The following is a 20,389-nucleotide window of genomic DNA, read 5'->3' on the forward strand; positions in this document are numbered from 1 at the left end:
TTAGAAGTTATTTGGCTCTCTTGAGCAGAATGTAGTCTCCCTTAATTTGAAGAATCAATTTCAGTAGCTGGGCTTGGCTTGGGTCTTGAGGAGAAAGTTCCCTGGCTGTTGATGTTCCAAATACACTACTGTTAAATTAAGGGATCCTGTGACATGAGAAGACAGTCGTTCCCCAGTACTGAAGTGCTTAGCTGATGCTCACAGTTTGCTTCACTGTTTGGATTTGAGGTACTGTGGTTTCCTTGTTTTGTTTGGGGTTTGGTTTTATTTTGTAGAGAGTCAGGATCTACAGCTGTGCATCATCTGCTAGGCCTGCTAAGAGACTGCAGCGGTAGAACACATTGAGGCAGTGCTTTGAGCCGAGGGGAAGTAAGCGCATTGGTCCCAGGATGTGACATGAGATCAGCTGTTACTTTCAAAAAAGCTGGTTCTGTATCTCAAGGATCTTGACAATTCAGCAAGAGAAAAATGATCTCATGCTTGGAACTAAGGTGAGTCTCTGCCCAACTTGAAAGTTATCTGTCTCAATCATATGCTGCATACTTTGATTTCAATGGTACAGGCACTCCCAAAGGTGTATTTCGTATGCCATCAAAAAAGAAACTATTAAGGAAAAGTGGAAAGGAAAGCTCAGCACTTTTCTGGGAGAAAGGGCTGTGATCAGACACTTAGATTTCATTAAGTTTACCTTACCATCTTCACTGTGATAAGGTCTACTGCCTACAGTAAGCACAGGTCTTCAACTTTGTCTGTCTAAGTAAGATGGTGTGTTTAATCTTACAGTACTAGTATCCTACAGCACTGCAACCTACACTTTACTTCAAAACTGGAACCGAGAAACTCACATAATAAAATGTAGAAGCAGGGAAGGAAGCCATACATGAAACAATGCTGATGAAAAGCAGTTTTGGCTACAGTTACGCCTTGGGAGAACCTTGGCTGGGGAATTTGTATTTCCCACCTCACTCCTGATTTGCAAATCAAGTGCTTAGGAGCACGAAGAGCTAGTAAAAGAAAAGGTGTTTATGTCATTTCATACTTGACTGGCTATTCTCCATGTATCCATCTTGCTCCTTAATTAGTGGGCTATTCCCTACTTCACTTAATTGTAGCTAAAATTGCTCTTCAGACTGGGGACAATTTCTCATTTGCATTTTTGGGGTGGTTTAGGTGGAAGCTGGCAGAGTGGGTATTTCTGAGAGACAATTAGAAGTCTGCTGTATCCGGTGGGACTAAGTTACGTGTACTGTTCTGTACAGAAAAAAAAAACAAAAAACAAAAAAACCTTCTCTAAGAATATCAGAAATAAGAACTCTGGAATGTGCTTGGAGGCAGCTCAAGAGAAGAGACGATTTCAGGAGACACAGCTTAAAAGTAGCTTGTCTTTGCTGTTCAGTAAAGGAGCTGCCTGGATTTATTGTAACAGCAGAACCTCTTGGAATTTTTGGCTGCCCCAGAGCTCAATATGGCCATCAACTCAGGAAGCAACTGCGCTGAATCAGTTTTTCTCAGGAGGGACTTCAAGTCTTCCATGTATTCAGTAAAGATTCAGCTCATCTGTAGAATCTATTTACTCATAACATGGTAGGAGTGCTCATATGCATCTGATTTCCAGAGAATGCAACAGAGGGTTATTTGTCAGTCTCTTTACCTCTTATTTTAGTCCATGTGGTTTTTATTTTCTTCCATATTTTTTTTCTTTTTTTCTGTTCTTCATGGAGATCAAGTTAATGAATTTCGCGCTACACGAAGGACATCAAGGTGCTCGAGTGAGTCCAGAGAAGGGCAACGAAGCTGGTGAGGGGTCTGGAGAACAAGTCTTATGAGGAGCGGCTGAGGGAGCTGTGGTTGTTCAGCCTGGAAAAGAGGAGGCTCTGGGGTGACCATATCGCACTTTACAGGTACCTTAAAGGAGGCTGTAGCGAGGTGGGGGTTGGTCTAGTCTCTCCACGTGCCTGGTGACAGGATGAGGGGGAATGGGCTCAAGTTGTACCAGGGGAGGTTTAGGCTGGGTATTAGGAAGAACTTCTGTACTGAAAGGGTTGTTAGGCATTGGAATAGGCTGCCCAGGGAAGTGGTTGAGTCACCATCCCTGGAGGTCTTTAAAAGATGTTTAGATTTAGAGCTTAGTGATATGGTTTAGTGGAGGACTTATTAGTGTTAGGTCAGAGGTTGGACTCGGTGATCTTGGAGGTCTCTTCCAACCTAGATAATTCTGTGATTCTATGAAGAGATATTTAGGGTGAAATTTAGGGCTGTGCTACAGGAGCAATCGTTTGCTGGCATGTCCCTAACATCTCTCCATGGGATACATTTTCAAAACTGTAGATGTGCATGTGCAACTAGTTTCTACTTAATGAGTTTGTTATACTAATGTGTTACTACATACCAGCTCAGCAGTCCAGTAAGCCCCTACCAACTCAGGTCATCAGTCATCCTCAAACCCTGAGTCTCTTGTGGAATCAAATGGAGAGCTTCCATAGTGCTCTGCTTATGCTCCCAGCATGGATTTTAGACTTAATTGTGTGGTATGTGCAACAAATGGCAAAATTAGCGTTTGTTGCCAGAATGGGGACATGAGACGTCCTGTGATGTGGGCTGTTGACAAAAGCTATAAAAACATTTACATTTACATTTGTAATTAGTTCATAAGAATACATCCACTGCTAACTGCACAATATGATGATCCTCAACATCACACCATGAAAGCTGCTTTTCAAGTTCTGAGTCTGGAAAACATTGGATTAATGGCAAGAAAAAACGCACTTGCTAACGAGTGGAGGCTCTTAGAAAAGAACACATGAGAAGGCAAGTTAGAATGAGGAATGATATTACTTACTATTTCTACAGTATATTGGGTTTACACAGCAAGGTTTTGGTAGCAGGGGGCTGCAGGGGTGGCTTCTGTTAGCAGAGTCCAGAGGTGGCCCCATGTCAGATCAGAGCCAGTTTCAGCTGGCTCCAAAGGGACCCACTGCTGGCCAGAGCACAGCCAGTAAGTGAGGTTGTTTGCGCCACTGTGAGAGCAGATTTAAGAAAGGGAAAAAAAACTGCTGGGCAAAACTGCGGCTGGGAGAGAGAGAGGGGTAAGAGCCAGCCCTGAAGTCCCCAAAGTCAGTGCAGCAGGAGGGCAGGAGGTGCTCCAGGCACGTGGCAGCAGTTCCCCTGCGGCCTGTGGAGAGGCCCCTGGTGGAGCAGGCTGTCCCCCTGCAGCCCATGGGTCCCACACGGAGCAGATCTCCACGCTGCAGCCCGTGGAGGAGCCCCCGGTGGAGCAGGTGGATGTGGCCTGGAGGAGGCTGCGGCCCATGGAGAGCCCCCGCAGGAGCAGGCCCCGGGCCGGAGCTGCAGCCCGTGGAGAGGAGCCCACGCAGGAGCAGGGGGTCTGGGGGGAGCTGCCGCCCACCCGGGGGGGACCCGTGCTGGAGCAGTTTGCTCCTGGGGGATGGATGGACCCTGTGGTACGGAGCCATGTGGGAGCAGTTCTTGACAGCCCCCACAGGCTCACTTCGGGAAGGACAGCATCCCAAGGGAGGGTCCCCACATGGAGCAAGGCGCAGAGAGTGACTGAGAAGGAGCGGCGGAGATGAAGTGCTGCAGACTGACCACAACCCCCATTCCCCGTTCCCCTGCGCCAATAGAGGTAAAGGGGAAAGAAGAGGGTTAATGGAAGGAAGGTGTTTTCTAGTTTTTGTTTTGTTTTGTTTCTCACTGCTCTGGCATGTTAGTAATAGCTAATAGATTATATTAATTTCCCTATGCTGAGTCTGTTTTGCCCATGACAATAATTGTTGAGTGATCTCCTCGTCCTTATCTCAACCCCTGAGCTCCTTGCATTGTATTTTCTCCCCCTTTCCCTTTGAGTGAGTGAGAGAGCGTTTGCCCAGCTGGATAAAATCACCACATGCAGATAAAGGAATCAATAGAATTACTTTTACTTTTCACTTTTAATTAACTGGGTGCGCTGGGCCATCCTGGTGGTTTGTATGAGATGCACTTTTAAGACCACCTAAGGGCTGAGACATCTCAGTGATCTCTCTGTGCTGCCAGCCAGCAGCTGGCCACAGAGAAAGGAAACGGGGCAAATGGCTAGGCTGCATGGAGGTCTGTTTGGTTAGAGTAGAAAATACCTATATTCAGAACACCAGGGACTTATAAAGCTCTATGGTTTTCATCAATCATATGAGGAATGTACCATCTCTTGCAGGCCATGCTTTTCTTTTGTACTCTTTAGTGGAAGGTACTGCAGTTATTAACATGGAACCAATACCTAGTTGCTTGCCAGTAGCGGCAAGAAATGCCTGCTTGCACCCTTTACTCATATTTGTGGAGAAATCTTTGTTCCCCATGAACAGGCCTCTATCACCATGAGCCAAAACATTTAGAAAGCAAATTAAGCACTTGAAAATCAGCCTTATGACCCAAGCATATCTTTTAGCAATATTAAACAACAGAATATAGAAGTCAGTCACTCAATTCTTTTATTCACCCAACAGTGAACATCGGTAGACAGTAGAAAACATTTTGAAAGGGATTAAAAGGTTTATGGTATCTGCAATACATAGAGCCATAAGGTTTTTTTTCTTTCTAAACAACAACAACAAAAACTTCCAGTTATCTAACCTGTTAGTTGAAGGCATGATTTTAGAACATACATCACTTTTGTTTAGTACACCACATGAAAATTCACCTTTTACAAAAAGAATTCACCTGCTGTAAGCAAAGAAGCATAACAGAAAAAAATATATGTTCAACGTCACAGGATAATGCTTGGGGGTGGTTGGCAAATTTTGCTGGTCTAAAAAGCCTGCTATGTCAGTAAAAGAGTTAAGACAAATATTTGCTGGTTCACACTGCTTATTACGATACAACATAAAGTAGACTTGGTCTTCCTTTTTGACTCACTTTTTTCGTTATCAGTTTCAGCCACTTTAAACCCTGTCTAGCTGAGCTTGGAAACTGGATATCCTGCTGTTACTCTCACACTGTGACTCACTCATTTAAAAATCACTTTGACACCTGCTATTGATTTGTGGTTTGACACCTACTCCATCCAAATTTCCACCTAACATCACCCTGCTGTGATTAACAGTGGTAGTGCTTTGCGCTCATACCTGCTTTCAGACTGATGCTATTTTCTGATAGTTCTGTGACTTTTGGAACAAATTACTTTCAAGTGTTAAGGGAACCTAATGAATTCCTTGCATTTTGAGTGGCTCTTTGTATTTTGATCCCTTTTATAGGGTCAAGTTTGATTTAAAAAATATAAAAGTGACACACTTCCACTTTAATGCACTTTATGTTGTGCTTTCCAGAAAAAAAAAAAATCTGTTGAGGAAATTGCAATGTTATTTATTGTTCTGAAGTGTGAGCTTTTTGCTGATTCTAATCACAGTGTGTGCACCAAAACAAGGAAGCTATAAAAGATCCTGACTTGATAACAAGGTATGTTAACTACCTGAAGAACAAATTATGCTATAAGAAGTACCTCAGGGCCTGACCCTACTTAGGGACATGTAAACACTAGCTTCCAGGCAAATTCAAGAGAAGAGTCTTTTTTTTTGTTGTTGTTGTTGTTTTTTTTGTTTGTTTGAATAGCCCCTGATCTGAAAAGGGCACAGAAAAATACAGAACCCAAAAAGCCAGAGCTGAAATGGCTTGTTCAAGATCAAGGAGGAAGCCAGAACAAGTACCAAAAGAGAACCAAGTTCTCCTAGACTCATTTATAGCCAAGTACACAGAACCATTCTGTGTTAGACAGATATCACTACATTAGGGATTATGCAAATATATTTGATGCCGTAAGGATGACTAGGTTAGTTCCTGTCTAAGTGTCTGAGTATTTCCAGTCTGAACCAGAGGTTTCCAGAAGCGTATGCACAGTTGACTAAGCTGGGTATTTGTGCTGCTAGTTTGCATGCATTCCCCTAACAAATAATATCCTAAACTCACTGGGCGGTACAGAAACATGCCCCCCAAGCGCCCAAATAAAAATGTGGGGGCGAGCGAGGGTGCACAATGCTCAGCAGACAGCACATTAACTCCTTACTGCAGGCCTCTCTGTGCACTGCACTGTGCTGGCATTGGCACTGTTGTCCTGAAAGACTTCCTTCCCTTCTCCCAGGTAGGAGCCTGATCCCATCGTGTAGCAACAACAAATAAAATATCGAGGATGAACCAAATCTCACTGAAGATTAAGAGCTCAATCTGTTACTTCCTCAGGAACAGCAACCACACAGTGACTTGGTGCTCGGCCCTCCTAGAAAACTGCTCCCTTCCACTGTCAAGAGCAGCACAGACAAATCACAGCCGGAAGTGTTCTCTTGGTAATAGACAGACAATTGCTCCGGTCCTTTCCCTGCAGGAATACTTGCTCTTGTGCTGAGCAGTATTAAAACGAAACAGGTGATCTCTGGAAGTGTAATTACTTGTGAGTGTATTTTATTCTGATTAATACAGTGCCAGAATAACACACACCCAGTGGACGGAGCTCTTTCTGCACACATTCAGCAATATTTACCACACTTAAAATTCATGATTTTTAATAGACTGTTTAGCTGCCCTGCTCCCTTGCCTGTGTTCAGAACATTTTTTTTTTTTGGTAGTTTCCAGTACGTATGCATTACATGCCTGTGTAGCCAGAAAGGTGCCATCATGTGGCTAAATCTATCGGCTAAGCAAAACCAGCGTGTATAAAAGCAGTGACTCTTTGATGTGACCTGCGCATAACCTTTTTATAGCTTTTTTGGATACGAATTTCTTTGCTAGTGTTGGGCGATCTGTGAATGTCGGCGCCTCAGCGAGTTGTATTGAAGCACCACGCTCCCTCTAGTGTCCGAACTATAAGTTGCACTTACAGGATTGGGGTAACTTCGCCCTGCAAACTGAACTGCGTGTGATAACATCGCGGCCAATACGTCTATATTCCTAACGTTTCTAAAATGGTGAATGTTATAGACTACCTGAGGTCAGAAATGCTAACTTCTTCTACTTTGGAAGTCTCCAAGTAACTAACTCAAGTAACTATCACCTCTCTTTAGCGTAGACAATAAAGCACTAACAGCAAAGGAGATAATCGGCAACAGCAACAAAAAATTCTGTCTGCTAGCTCTGTAAATAATCCAAAATACGTGAACTGTACAAGAGATGTTATCATGAATTAAAATTTGTCTGTGCTGATGGAGTACGCTGTTGTCTTCCCCAGCAAAATGAGCTAGTCAGCTGCTCTGATTAATGGGCACTCCTTACACCATCCTCCGTTCCCTAAGCACCTTTTAGGTTTAAGACAGACAATGCAAAGGAGCAGGGAATTTATATCTCCTGGAGACTCAGGCTTATGATACTCTCAGTCAGCTGTGAGAGTGAGCGAGTAAGAAGAAAGAACTCCATAAGATCCCAGTCCATAGTTCCAATAAAATTTGTCGGCCCAGAGTTGGGTGGATAAAGCTGGAAAATCCTGCTTAGACCTACTGCTGAGATCCAGAGGAGTGGCTCTAGGAAACTCCAGCATAATTACATTCTGAGTGAGTGAGTCTTGCACTGTACTGTACCTGCAATGATACAATTAATAGGTATGCACACTCCTACTTAACACGCCAGATTGCTTCCACAAAATACATAAACAGTTACTAGCAACTGCTTAAAGTGAACTTTAAGGAACAAAATATTTGGATTACTACCCCGAAATTAAAGGATGTACTCAGTGCTCCACAACTGTATATGTTATGCATCTCTTCTGAGGTTTTCAGTCTACAAAAGTGAAGCTGTTTATTTTTCAGGGTTATTTAGAAGTAAATATAGTTAATGTTTCTATGAAATTAATTTATGACTTGAGCCCAGTGAAGCTGATGGATTTCTTTAAACTGACTTTCCATAGCAATGAAGCAGATCCATAGAAGATGGATGTTAGCAAACTGTTTTAAAGTAAATGAATTAACTGCCTGGAAATGAAAGACTGCATTCAAGTGTATTTACTCTGAATTTCAATAAAGTATGGCAGACCATCAATTTATGAATGGAATGAGGAAAACAAAATTAAAACTTCTCCATCTCTGTTTTAACTTAGCAGTTTGCTATCTGTGAATAAGTAATCTTTGATCAGGTTGGCTGTAAAAAATCTGAAAGCTGTGAGTGTGACCACATTATGGTCACCACGATTTCTGAGGAAAACAAGCCATTTCTAAGATGTGGAAATAAAGGAAGTTAGAAATTGTTCTCTAAAATTGACATGTCTTCACAGTATTGATTCTTGGAAAATCTAGATTCTCAGACTTAACATTTCCCTTTCCTGAACTGAAGCCTTCGTGGTGGGTTGACCTTGACTGGTTGCCAGACACCCACCCAGCTGCTCTCTCACTCCTTCTCCTCAACAGGACACAGGACAAAGTAAGACCAAAAAGCTTGTGTGTTGACATAGAAACAGGGAGATCACTTACCAGTTACAGTCATTGGCAAAATTCACCCTCTTTCTTCTGAGATTCAACCTCTCTCTTTCACTCCTGACTCTTCTACCTCTACCCCTGTGCTGGAGCAGGAGTTGGGGAACAGGGAGTTCAGTCAGTACATAGCAGTTCCTCTGTGCTGCTCCTTTCTTCTCACACTTTGTCCCTGCTCCAGCATGAGGTCCCTCCCATGTGATACAGTCCATCAGGAATAGACCACTCCAGCGTGAGTCCCTCGTGGCCCACAGTTCCTGCTCCTGTGTGGGCTCCTCTCCAAGGACTGCAGCTTCCTTCATGCCACATCCACAGGCTGCAGTGTGGTTATCTGCTCCAATGGGGTCCTCCACAGCCTGTAGGAGGACAACCTGCATCATCGTGTTCGTCTCCAAAGGTTGCGGGGACTGCTGTGTAGCGCCACCTCCTTCTTCACTGACTGTGGTTTCTGTTGCATGTTTTTCTCTCATCTCTCCTGCAGCAGTTACACAGTGTTTTTACGCATTCTGAAATACACTTTCCCAGAGAGGCCCATGCACTGGGCTGATGTTAACCCCAGGCCCCAGTACAGCTAACTAGTGATAGGACTAGAGGGAATGGCCTCAAGTCGCACCAGGGGAGGTTCAGGTTGGAAATGAGGAGACATTTCTTCTCAGAAAGAGCAGTCAGGCATTGGAACGGGTTGCCCGGGGAGGTGGTGGAGTCACCGTCACTGGGCGCGTTTAAGGAAAGGTTGGATGTGGTGCTTAGGGACATGGTTTAGTGGGTGACATTGGTAGCAGGGTGATGGTTGGACCAACTGATCTTGGAGGTCTTTTCCAACCTTTATAATCCTATGTTTGGGGCCACCCTGCTGGAAAGCAGCTTGACAGAACAGGCTCTAGGGGTCCTGGTGGACGTTAATCATGAGCAGGCAGTGTGTGCCCTTGGCACTAACAAAGCTAATGGTATCCTGGGCTTCATTAGGCTAAGCATTACCACCAGGTGGAAGGAGGTGATCCTTCCCCTCTATGCAGCACTGGTGTGGCCACCACTGGAGTGATGGGTCCAGTTCTGGGCACCTTAGTATAAGAAACGTGGACATATGGGAGAGAGTCCAATGAAGGGCTATAAAGATGATGGAGGGACTGGAGTGCATCACCTGTGAGGGAAGATTGGGAGAGGGAGGACTGCTCAGCTTGGAGAAGAGAAGGCCAAGGGAGATCTTACCAATGTCCATAAATACCTGAAGGGAGAGTGCAAAGAGGACCGAGCCAGGCTCTTTCCAGTGCTGCCCAGTGCCAGAACAAGAGGTGCACACACACACACACACACACAGACAGATAGACAGACTAAATGTGGGAGAACAAAAACGTAGTATATTTCATTTTATTTTTTATCTGAAGAACTCCTGCAGCCAGGGAAGCATGCAATGCACTGGTGCAGACACCAACCGTGTCGGGGGCGGGGTCCCGATCAGGATCGCCCCGTGCCATTGGTCTCCCCACCCCGCCGCCGTTGCCTACATTTCCCAGAAGGCGGCGGAGGCCCTGTTCCACCGCCCCTTTCGACACTGCCCCGAGCCCTGCCCGCTGGGGCCGTCGCGGCGGCGGGTGAGCGAAGCGCCATGGCGGCGGGGCTGCGGTTTGACGGCCGGGTGGTGCTGGTCACCGGCGCCGGAGGAGGTGAGCGGCGGCGGCGGCGGGGGGCTCCCGGGGCCCTGCCGAGGGCCCGGCCGCGGGTGTGCGCGAGCGGCTCCGGGCGTTACCAGCACGTTGAACCGAGGCGAGGAGGGAGCGGGGCGGCGGGCGGGTGCCGGGGCTGCCCGTGGGGGGCTGCGGGCCCGTCCCGTCCCCTCCTGTCCCGCGATGTTGGTGGCCGGGGGGCGCTGCCGGGCCGGGAGGGGCTCGGGGGCGTGCAGCTGCCCTCAGAGCCGCGCCTCGACCCTGGCAGCTTCGTGGGGCTTCCAGAGAAGGCCAGCTGTGAGTTCAAAGTTTGGGGTGGTTCTCAGCTGCTAAAGGAGTTGTTTTTTTTTCTTTTCTTTTTTACATAATCCTCTGAGGACATTCTGTTTTTCCACAGTGAACTCTTCCTCTCCCTTCTTTATTTCTTTGTGGAGCTGCACACACATACCAAGAGCTTGTTTCTGGGGCCCAAACTGTGATGTAGAACCATTAAGGTTGGAAAAGACCTCCAAGATCATCTGGTCTAGCCGCCCCCTACCACCAGTATCATCCACTAAACCATGTCCCTAAGCACCACATGTCTTGTGGATAAGGACTAGGAATAAGAAATTTTGTGGAAAGCCTTGAGTGGTCGATTCATGTCACTTGGATGTCACTCAGTCGATTCTTGTCACTTTCTCCTCAAGAGAAATTGAGGCCAGGTTTTTGTGTGATGCTTTTCTGCTTTTACCAGACCTATGCCGATGTACTTCTTGGTAGACAGCAGATGTTACTGAAGTAGAGGTTAATTTCTTAGGTATTAGCAAAACAAATAAACAAAACCCTTTGTCAGTAACAAAACTTCCAGAAAGTAGCATGTGGAGCAAAAATCGCTTGTCATAAGCATGGCCATAGTGACCCTTATATCCTTGTGTTTCCAGTTTTAGGCTGCTTGAAAACAGTTTGTTAACAGAGAAAACTGCCCTTGGATGTCTTATTTCACAGCAATTTTTTGATGAATAGATGATTAAATGTAAGCCAAGATAAAAGGAAGCCCTGTTAACTTCAGTTTAGTTCTTAGTTTGCTTCCATCTAGTCTACAATGTTGTAGTTAGTATATACTGCTAATTGCATTGCTTGTTGACTTTTTTTGTTTTGAATGTCAGTGAACAGATGAGAACTGGGAATTTATTTGTATTGCTGATCTGTTTGTTTCAAAGTGGGACCTGTTTTCACATACACGGGCATCTAAAAATACAATAGCTTTCACTTTGGGCAAATTGCCTACGAAGAATACGTTTTTCTTGCTTGTAATGCAGCACTGTCATTGTTTCTGCAATTCAAACTACATATTTATTTATATATATTTTATTTTGAGATGAGCTTTGCCAATTGATAGCACCGGCACATACTACATTATCTGGATTTTGTACACTTCTCAGTCATTCGGCTTTTCAAAAAAAAATATATTTTGAGGTGTTGTTTATATCAGGCAGTAGATATATATGCACCTCAAGTGTTATGATGCCTTGCAGAGTCTCATAGGAGCCTTAAGGAAAATTCAGTATTGGTGTTGTGGGATTAGTGTGTTTCTAAACAGTTCTGACTTTTTTTTTTCCTTTGAGAAACAGCTTTGAATGTGTTGGGGAGGGACACATAGCTACTGTTGAGAAATACATGAGAAACCTTTTTCTGATTTTGTGTTTGATCATTCAAGTCTTAGTTTGAAATCTTCATCGTGGATTTCAATAATGATTTTTGACTGATACAGTGGATAATATCCCTGTGAGTAAATGATTTGTTACTACAAGTAACTAATGTTTAACACACTTAGAATTCAAATCAGAGTAAAGGTGCAATAGTCTTGCTTTTGTATGTGAGGCAAAAATTACATTCTGCTGTTACAGTAGGTAAACTATGTGTGCGTTTGGATAGCTGTGGCATTACGTGATTCCTTTGTACCGAAATACTTGGAGGAATTTTGTCACTACATCTTCAGTCACAGTTAAACTTTTTTTTTGGTTTGTAAGTTTCTTCAAATCTTAAAGACTAACTTTAACCAGGGAAGTGCCTTATTCACTTAGAATGTAATTAATTAACTTGAAACATCCCCTCCTGCAAAGTTGTGTCAAGACATTAAATTTTCTGCTTTACCAATATATTTTTCTGTCACAAACACAAAAAGACAGCAGCAGGTAGCTTTCCCTGATGGTTCTCCTGAGTGCAATAACAAAAAGTAAGCATGGGCATTTTTTTTTCTCTTGACTGGAGGTTCTGTCAAGAATTTATCTGCTGATCTGCTTTTGTGCAACTTTAACTCCAAGGGGAAATGGAATTTTACTTAAAACCTGCAGGATTTTTATGTCGATTTGGTGCATTTTTCTTCATGCATTTTATTTTTTTTCCAGCTTCTCAGAATTGTGCTCCAGGAGACAAATCAAGTTTTAACTCTTTTTACACTTTTTTTTATTTTTTTAAACTAGGTTTGGGCAGAGCTTATGCACTTGCTTTTGCTGAAAGAGGAGCTTCAGTGGTTGGTAAGTTTTATCTTAACTAACTTGATCGAGATACTAACCTTTACCTTTTCACATGGCTGTTGTTCAACAATCGGTGCCCTTTTCAACAGTAACCTTTGTTATACAATAATTTTATGTCTTATCTTGTGCAATTTAAATTTTGCTTCTATGCTTTATTATGAAACAAGTTACCTGAGATTGTCCAAGGGCTTATTATCGTTGAAAAACCAGTTTGAATCAGATAATCACCCTGACTTGTATTTCGTCCATACATACCAGTTTTTGCTTGAGTTGTAGATAAAGGGTGTAATTTCATGTGAGTACTGTTCATAAACTTCTAATATGACCATTCAGAAATGTGAATGTGTGTCTTCTGCTGCCTTCTCCCAGGAGAGTAAATATGTCAGAATGTAATGCGGTATTAGTAGCCCCCAGGAAACAAAGTACAGTGAAAGTGCACTGCACTGTTTCTTTTTGGAGAGCATCGCACAAGGGCCATCAATGACAGTACTATATAGCTCTCAGTTGAGGATTTCTGATAGTTTCTTAGTTATTTGGTTCAGCTTTCTTTAGTTCTGCAATATGCTGTGTCACAATTCTGAAGGTTAAGCTATGTTCTTGGGCACTCTCCAGAAGTGAGCCTGTGCCATTTTACTGCCTGTGAGGGAATTTGTTCAGGTATTGTTGCTGAGTTCAAGATTAAATGCTTAAACAGACTTTCTTGAGTATGGGCAAGAACTTGCCCACTGATTTCTGCAGCTTTCAAATAAACATCCCAATCTCAATTTACAAACTTTCATAAAAAATTATTCATTTTCCTTTCTTGATTAAAAATGAGAAGTCTTTGTATAGCCAACTTTAAAAAAATATTTTTTTCTGGTAATTTCTACTTTTGATACGTACCTTATTTACTGGGAATATGAGTGCTTACCTCAAGTTCTTATTTAACAAGCATTAGGTCACTAAAGTAGCCAAAACGTTTAGTTGTGTTGTTTCTGTGTAGTTAGTACTGTTCTGATTTTCTGGGATGATCTGAAAGAGAATGTATTACATTGCCTGACTATACTTAATACCCTTTCCCTCATGGCCTTATTGCACAATAGCTAAATCAGTAAGATAAGAATTGACTGTCTGTAAGGGAAACTTCTTGTTTCCCTCTGGAAACTGTACCTCTTCAGCTCATAGAGGAGTGCTTTGCTATTCCTCTATTTCCTTTACGTGTTTGTATTTATTTCTTTTTATTCTGTTCTGTTATGATTCTGACTGCATGCATTTGAGAAGTTACTTCTGTAAACTTCTGTGACCGTCTTACCAAAGCAGATACGAGACCCATGATTGCCACTTTAAAACTTTTTTTTTTAAAGTTAGGGAAAGGAAGATAGGAATAAAATCCGTGAGCAAATGCTACAGTTGCAGAAGAGCACTGGGGTCCCAGCACAGGAGCTTTTTCTGTTCAGTCCCAGTCTGTGTGTAACCTTCTGTTGAGTGAGTTGCTGTCAGCTTGGTTGGACTGACTGGAGTGACCAAGTGGAACTCTCCCTTTTCCTTTAGCCTAGAGGTTGCCTGCTGTCACATTTTTTGCCATGTCTGGTATCTTCCATGCTTCTCATCTGGAGTTGTAAGCAGCAGGAGGAGAGTGCTTTCTATCTTGCATCCTGACTTATGTCCAGCCGTACTGTTTTTTCCTTTTCAGTCTATCTGCGGGCCTTTCTGTGTTGCTATTTCAGTTTGATTACAGACATGCTTTTGAAGCATCTCTCTTGAGTATGTCTATCTGTGTTTTCATTTGCATTGTGGGATGGGATGATACTGAAGTGCAGGAATGTAGTTCCTTTGGAAGCCAAACTGGAAGATGAAATTTAGCAGTTTGCACAAGTTGTTCCAAATGGATTTTTTGGTTTGTAGCACCAGCATACAGATAGTAATGAACTGGTTTGTTTTTTAAAAAAGGTGTGCTGCGGATGTCAGGTGTTCAACACGGACTGTTTCACTCCACAGATCTGCTTCCACTTTTCTGCACTACTTGCTAATAATGCACTCATAGCCTTGGAGGAATTCTCTACAGTTCGGGTTACAGCCATGCTCTGTCACAACTTCTGCAGTCTCTGGCTCTTTTGTACTGGGTACTTTTAACTGAAAATTACATAATATTAAGCTTGACCTTAAGATAAATTTATTTATCTGTTGTTTTGATTCCTCTGTTATGCTTGCATAGTTATTTTATCATTTTCTAAGTTTAGAATAGCTCTGTTCTAGTGTACTCATTTTTGCTTCAATTGTGTTAGTGTTTGCACTCACCCCTAAGGTCCTGCACTGGCTCTAAATTTTCCCAAGTAACTAATAAAGTTGTTTTCAGAACATTGCTATTGAAGGATAAACATACATAACCATGTCTTTTTTAGAGTCATGATATCTTAATGAGACTAACTGAATGTCTCTGTATAAATGTTTAGAACAAAATTATCTACTCTTCTTCCCCAGGACAGGTTAGAATTCCTGCCTGATCCTAACTGATTTTTCTTTAATGTCAAGTTAAAGACCTTTGATGTTGCAGACTGAGCAGTCTGCCCACCTTGATTATTCTAATGCTTCACTACGCCTGGAAAATTTCCCTAATGCTTCACTTGAATTGTGCTGGCTGTGTGTTTAGAATGTTAGATATTGCTCTATTTAGCTTGGAGATTTTATTTCCTTTCCCTTTTGCATCAGTTCTGTAATGTACATGACCACGTTAGCATGTTCTGTATTAATTCTTTCTTTCTGCTTCAAGTTATGCACTTTTTTTTATAAATTCTTTCCATGGCTGACTTCTTCTGGGCTTTGGTATCCTCTTTCACTCACTTGGATTTTCTCCAGTGTTTCCACATCTTGCCTGAAGTACTGTACACAAAACTTAATATAGGATTCTAGATAAGACCTTTTTGGTTTGAGTAATAGGGAAAGATTTTGTCACATGTCCTGCAAGCCACGTTCCTCTTTATATGCAGAATTAAAAAGGAGAAAAAACAAAGCACGACATGTATTTTGTGATGATACAGCAGACTTACAAGAATTGAATTTCACTATAGCCTGGTGCTTGAGGACTTGGAAGGTATGAAGCTGGAGTTCACCATAGCAAAAGAAAATCATGTCAATCCATATTAATTTCAGGTTTTTTAAAAATTCGTATTAAACCTGTTGAAATCTAATTTTTTTGAAGTTCTTTGACCAAATCTAATGTGTGTGTTTTTTTTTCTTCCTCTAACGAATTCTGTGAAGCTTTGAGACATGTACATGCAGCAATCTATGGTGTTGGTACAGTGCAGCTGCCGTTAATGACGTGTGCCCCATTATGTAGAGCAGTCTGCAAACAAAGCAGCTCTCTGTGTCAGGTGGCCCTCTTGTCCCTACAAAATCAGGATCTGAAGTTCCAGGGCAGCTCTTCTCCCTTTGTTCAGATCTCTTGATCTGTTCTATAGCGAAGTTTACGTGTAACGCTTTGGCTACTCTGTTAAACAGGCAGAAGGTCTTCCCAGTCCTGTTTACAGTTCATGCAGTAGCTTTGGCAGTTTGACGCGAGACTGGAATTAATCACCTATAATTGGTATGCAATCTCAATCTCTAAAATACAATGACACAGTTAGAGGCGCAAGGAAAATAAGCTGTGTGCATGGTGGAGAGAAAATACAAAGTTGTTTCACATTATTTTTTTTTAATGATAGTGTATATCATACTACTTTTTTTTTAAAACCAATAACATGACCTACTTATCTTCTCTAATCATCTGAAATTATCAGTAGGATCCTGATGCAAGAGGTTTTATTCATATTCCGTAAAACTTCTAGTGTGATAATGAGATAACCAGAGACAAGAAAGTCTGAGATTAACGATCAAAAAATTATTTCTTTGTGATGCACAGTGAATGATCTTGGAGGTGACTTCAAGGGATATGGCAAGAGCTCCTCAGCTGCCGACAAAGTTGTCAATGAAATCAGAGCAAAAGGAGGGAAAGCAGTACCCAATTATGGTATGTTATTCTTCCAGACTACTTTAATGCTTTATCTTTAGCTATAGTGAGCATCTTAAATGGAAAGTTAATAAAGGACTACTGCTAGCTTGCCAATATCATATAAACTAAATAGGTGGGTGGTAAGTTGGAGCAAGAAGGCAGAGATGCTAGAAGCAAGTTCATAAAGGGTTTTCTAATTCATATTCTTCTATTAATAACCTTTTCTTTCATATGCTGTCTTAGTATTGGATTACTGAAGAAGTGTCCAGCAGCAGTTACCAGAGGCAAAATGCAAATGGACTGTTCTTACTTGTTTGGCTTCTTGTTTTTCTTGCAGTGCCAAACACTGCAGCATTTACACTTACTGACTGGAATTTGCTTTAGACCATATGTAAATGGTGACTAAATTTATTTTATGTTGGGGTTGTACACAATATGTTTTCTTAGCTTTGTGGAATTAGCTATTAATGTCCTTGAAGTTTAATGTATCCAGTTGGATTTACTTAAATTCATGCTTTTCTTCTTATAGATTCAGTGGAAGATGGTGAAAAGCTTGTGAAGTCAGCACTTGAGGCTTTTGGGAGGATAGGTACAGTTGCTTAATTCTTATTACTTGTTTGCAAGTGCAGCACCATTATAGACAGTGTAGTTAACAAGTGTGTGAAATACGGCATGACAGCAGTTGCTCTGTACTCACAAGCCCTCAATTTCATTAGATTGCGGGGACATGCTGCTTTAAATCTGAATAGGCAGCTTTTCTCTCCTGTTACTTTTTAGCAGAAGTTTAAAGCTTAATATAAGATTCTGCCCTGCAGAATTTTGGTACATATGTAATGTTTAACAATTTTTGTATCAAAGCACAGAGCTCATCAATTATTATAACTAATTGCATAAAATTAAGATAAATAATTGAGCTGGAGAGTTAGGCTCTGACATGTTTGGGAAGCTCTTTTGCATATGTGAAAATCAAAATGCTCAAACACAAAAAAGAAAAACAACAACAAACAGCCATGCATGAGTTGTTTCATCTAACAAGTAAAGGTCCTCTTTTGCATATGATTGCCACTCCTTAACTGTGAAATTTACGTAGTTTTTTATGCTTAAATGGGTAATATTATATGTGATCAAAGCCAAGAAGATTCAAATTAAAAATTTGATAAAAGGTTATGGTTCAAGTTTTTAAGTGGCTCTACAACTCTAGTGCTTCCAACTTTTTTGTTTGAGATTATTGCAACAAAGATGGTGGCACGAACTGCATAATCTGGAGTGCAGTGAAATACAAAGCAAGCTGCAAAACAGCAGGATGGCTGCGTCCTGCAAGTATTGTGTTCCCAGGTAGCCATCACTTCCCAGCTTCTTCATCTGGCTTTGTTCTGTCAGTAGGCTGAGACTTGCCTGTACCCAGGTATTTAGTCTTAATTATTGTCCAGTGGTAGAGTTTGCCTAATCAGAACAAGGAGCTATAGTATAGAATAGTAAAATAATGTATGAGTGCAGTGTTATGTTTGTCTATATGTATTTTATAGGACTAGGAGAAAAATGGAAGTAACCTTGTATTTTGTCAGTGTATTTTTCTTTTTTTTTTCTCTTTTCAGATATTGTTATAAACAATGCTGGGTAAGTAAACATGAAAATATTTTCCTGCATGATCGTGGGATGTTACTTTTGAGTAAACACTATTCATCTTCCATTTTGGTTTTCCTGATGATGTTTTTTCAGGATTCTAAGAGACCGTTCCTTTGTTCGGATAAGTGATGAAGATTGGGGTGAGTTGATAAACTTTGAAATTAACTTAATGTGTGAAACATGGAAGGTACATCCCTCCCATTTGTTCAGGCAAGAAAAGAGGGGGAAGGCTGTCTGTGCCAGATCAGAGAATTATCTTTGCCTTGAGAGCTTAGTTATAACATGCTTGTGTTCAGTTGCCATGTGTTCAGCTTGCAAACCAGATCTGTGCTGCAATGCATGGTAGGTGGGTGAATTTCTCAAGGGAAAGAAAGGCCCTAGTTGCCCTTCCTAGTTACGGAATGAAATAGAAAAAAGAGCCATGTGAGAAACACAGTATGGTTTTTGTGAGCAGAATGCATTCCTAGCACCAGCGCTGACTGAATGCTAAATAGGGTTGAAAGACCCAGAACTAAGGACAGAGGAAAGAAAACTGACGTGCCAAGGGACAGAAGAGAGCACGGGCAACCTCCAGTGAGTTGGTAGGTGCTGATAAACTAGTTGAGCAGTCGTCTTTAAAAATTGTATAGCTTTTGTAGGCCTTACTTGACTCTGTTCAAGGGCAGGAGTTTTGGATGCTTGTAAATTCTATACAGATCTCCATCCCAAAAGGAGGAAGGGATGGTCAGTATATGTTCAGACAAACACTTCAAAATGATCTTTAAAAAAGAAAACAGAACAAACCTTTCTAGTCACAGTTTCAGAATGTGAACAGAGTGCGGTTTTTGTCAAGAAGAAACAAATGTTGTATTTCAAATGTGCAGACAAAATCCTGGGTATATTAAATTACAATTAATTTGTTCCTAGATATAATTCATAGAATTCATTTGAGGGGATCATTCCTTGTCACCCGAGCTGCATGGAATCATATGAAAAATCAGAAGTTTGGCAGGTAAAAATTTTAAATTTTTTTTCAGTAAGACATAACAGACTGATGCATGTCTTTATGTTAAAGGAGGAGTTTTGCATCCTTTTCCTTCACTGTCACTGGGGTTAAACAAAAATCAGTCCAGACGTGTAAGCACTTTCAGTTCTGTCCTCCTACCCCATCCACTTTTACAGGTTCTGTCCACGAACATGAAGATATCGCAGTCAGGAGCTGTAGGGTTATAGAAATAACACTTCATTATTACTCACTAGAAATGTGTATTACATGCCTGTTACTGCAAGTCTGAGAGGTTCTTCTGCTCTTTATTCAGATGACAGGTGCATACAGTTCTGCTTGTGGGTCTTAAGGCCTTGTTTTCTTATTTCCCTTTGGGCAAAGGTATTTGACTTAGAAGTTGTGGCAGGTTGCCAGGCCCAGAGAGTGGTGGTGAATGGAGTGAAATCCAGCTGGTGACCAGTCACCAGTGGTGTTCCCCAGGTCCTGCACTTTGGTCACAACAACCCCATGCAGTGCTACAGGCTTGGGGCAGGAAGGCTGACAAAATCTCTGCTTGTATCAGGAACAGTAGCCAGAGGCACCAGGGAGGTGATTAACCCCTTGTATTCTGCTGTGTTGAGGCTGCGCCTCAAGTACTGTGCTCAGGTTTGGGCCCCTCACTACAAGAAGGACATCGAGGCCCTGGAGCGTGTCCAGAGAAGCGCTGCAAAGCTGCTGAAGGGCCTGGAACACAAGTCTTGTGAGGAACAGCTGAGGGAACTGGGGTTGTTTAGTCTGGAGAAGAGGAGGCTCAGGGAAGACCTTATTGCCCTCTACAGCTACCTGAAAGGAAGGTGTGGGGAGCCAGGGGTCAGCCTCTTCTCACAGGTAACTAGTGATAAGACTAGAGGGAATGGCCTCAAGTTGTGCCAGGGGAGGTTCAGGTTGGAAATTAGGAGACATTTCTTCTCAGAAAGAGCAGTCAGGCATTGGAACAGGTTGCCCAGGGAGGTAGTGGAGTCACCGTCCCTGGGGGTGTTTAATGAAAGGTTGGATGTGGTGCTTAGGGACATGGTTTAGTGGGTGACATTGGTGGTAGGGGGATGGTTGGATCAGATGAACTTGGAGGGCTTTTCCAACCTTTATGATTCTATGATTGTATCTGCTAAGTTTGTTTCTGTATGTTGGCTGAAAGGGTGAAGTGACTTCAGATCTTT

At 42.2% G+C, this 20,389-nt stretch overlaps 1 protein-coding gene across 1 annotated transcript in view; it reads left to right on the forward strand.

The window, feature by feature from the left end:
• The first annotated feature begins 9,945 nt into the window (after positions 1 to 9,945).
• HSD17B4 (hydroxysteroid 17-beta dehydrogenase 4) overlaps positions 9,946 to 20,389 on the forward strand; it is a 64,613-nt gene continuing 54,169 nt past the window's right edge. The window contains exons 1-7 of the mRNA XM_083816224.1: positions 9,946 to 10,099; positions 12,562 to 12,615; positions 16,493 to 16,600; positions 17,112 to 17,171; positions 18,178 to 18,199; positions 18,302 to 18,348; positions 19,115 to 19,199. Coding sequence (XP_083672350.1) covers positions 10,042 to 10,099; positions 12,562 to 12,615; positions 16,493 to 16,600; positions 17,112 to 17,171; positions 18,178 to 18,199; positions 18,302 to 18,348; positions 19,115 to 19,199 — 434 coding nt within the window. The 5' untranslated portion in view covers positions 9,946 to 10,041. The remainder of the gene's footprint in view (positions 10,100 to 12,561; positions 12,616 to 16,492; positions 16,601 to 17,111; positions 17,172 to 18,177; positions 18,200 to 18,301; positions 18,349 to 19,114; positions 19,200 to 20,389) is intronic.

This window comes from Anser anser (assembly GCF_964211835.1).
Source record: "Anser anser genome assembly, chromosome: Z".
Lineage (NCBI taxonomy): Eukaryota > Metazoa > Chordata > Aves > Anseriformes > Anatidae > Anser > Anser anser.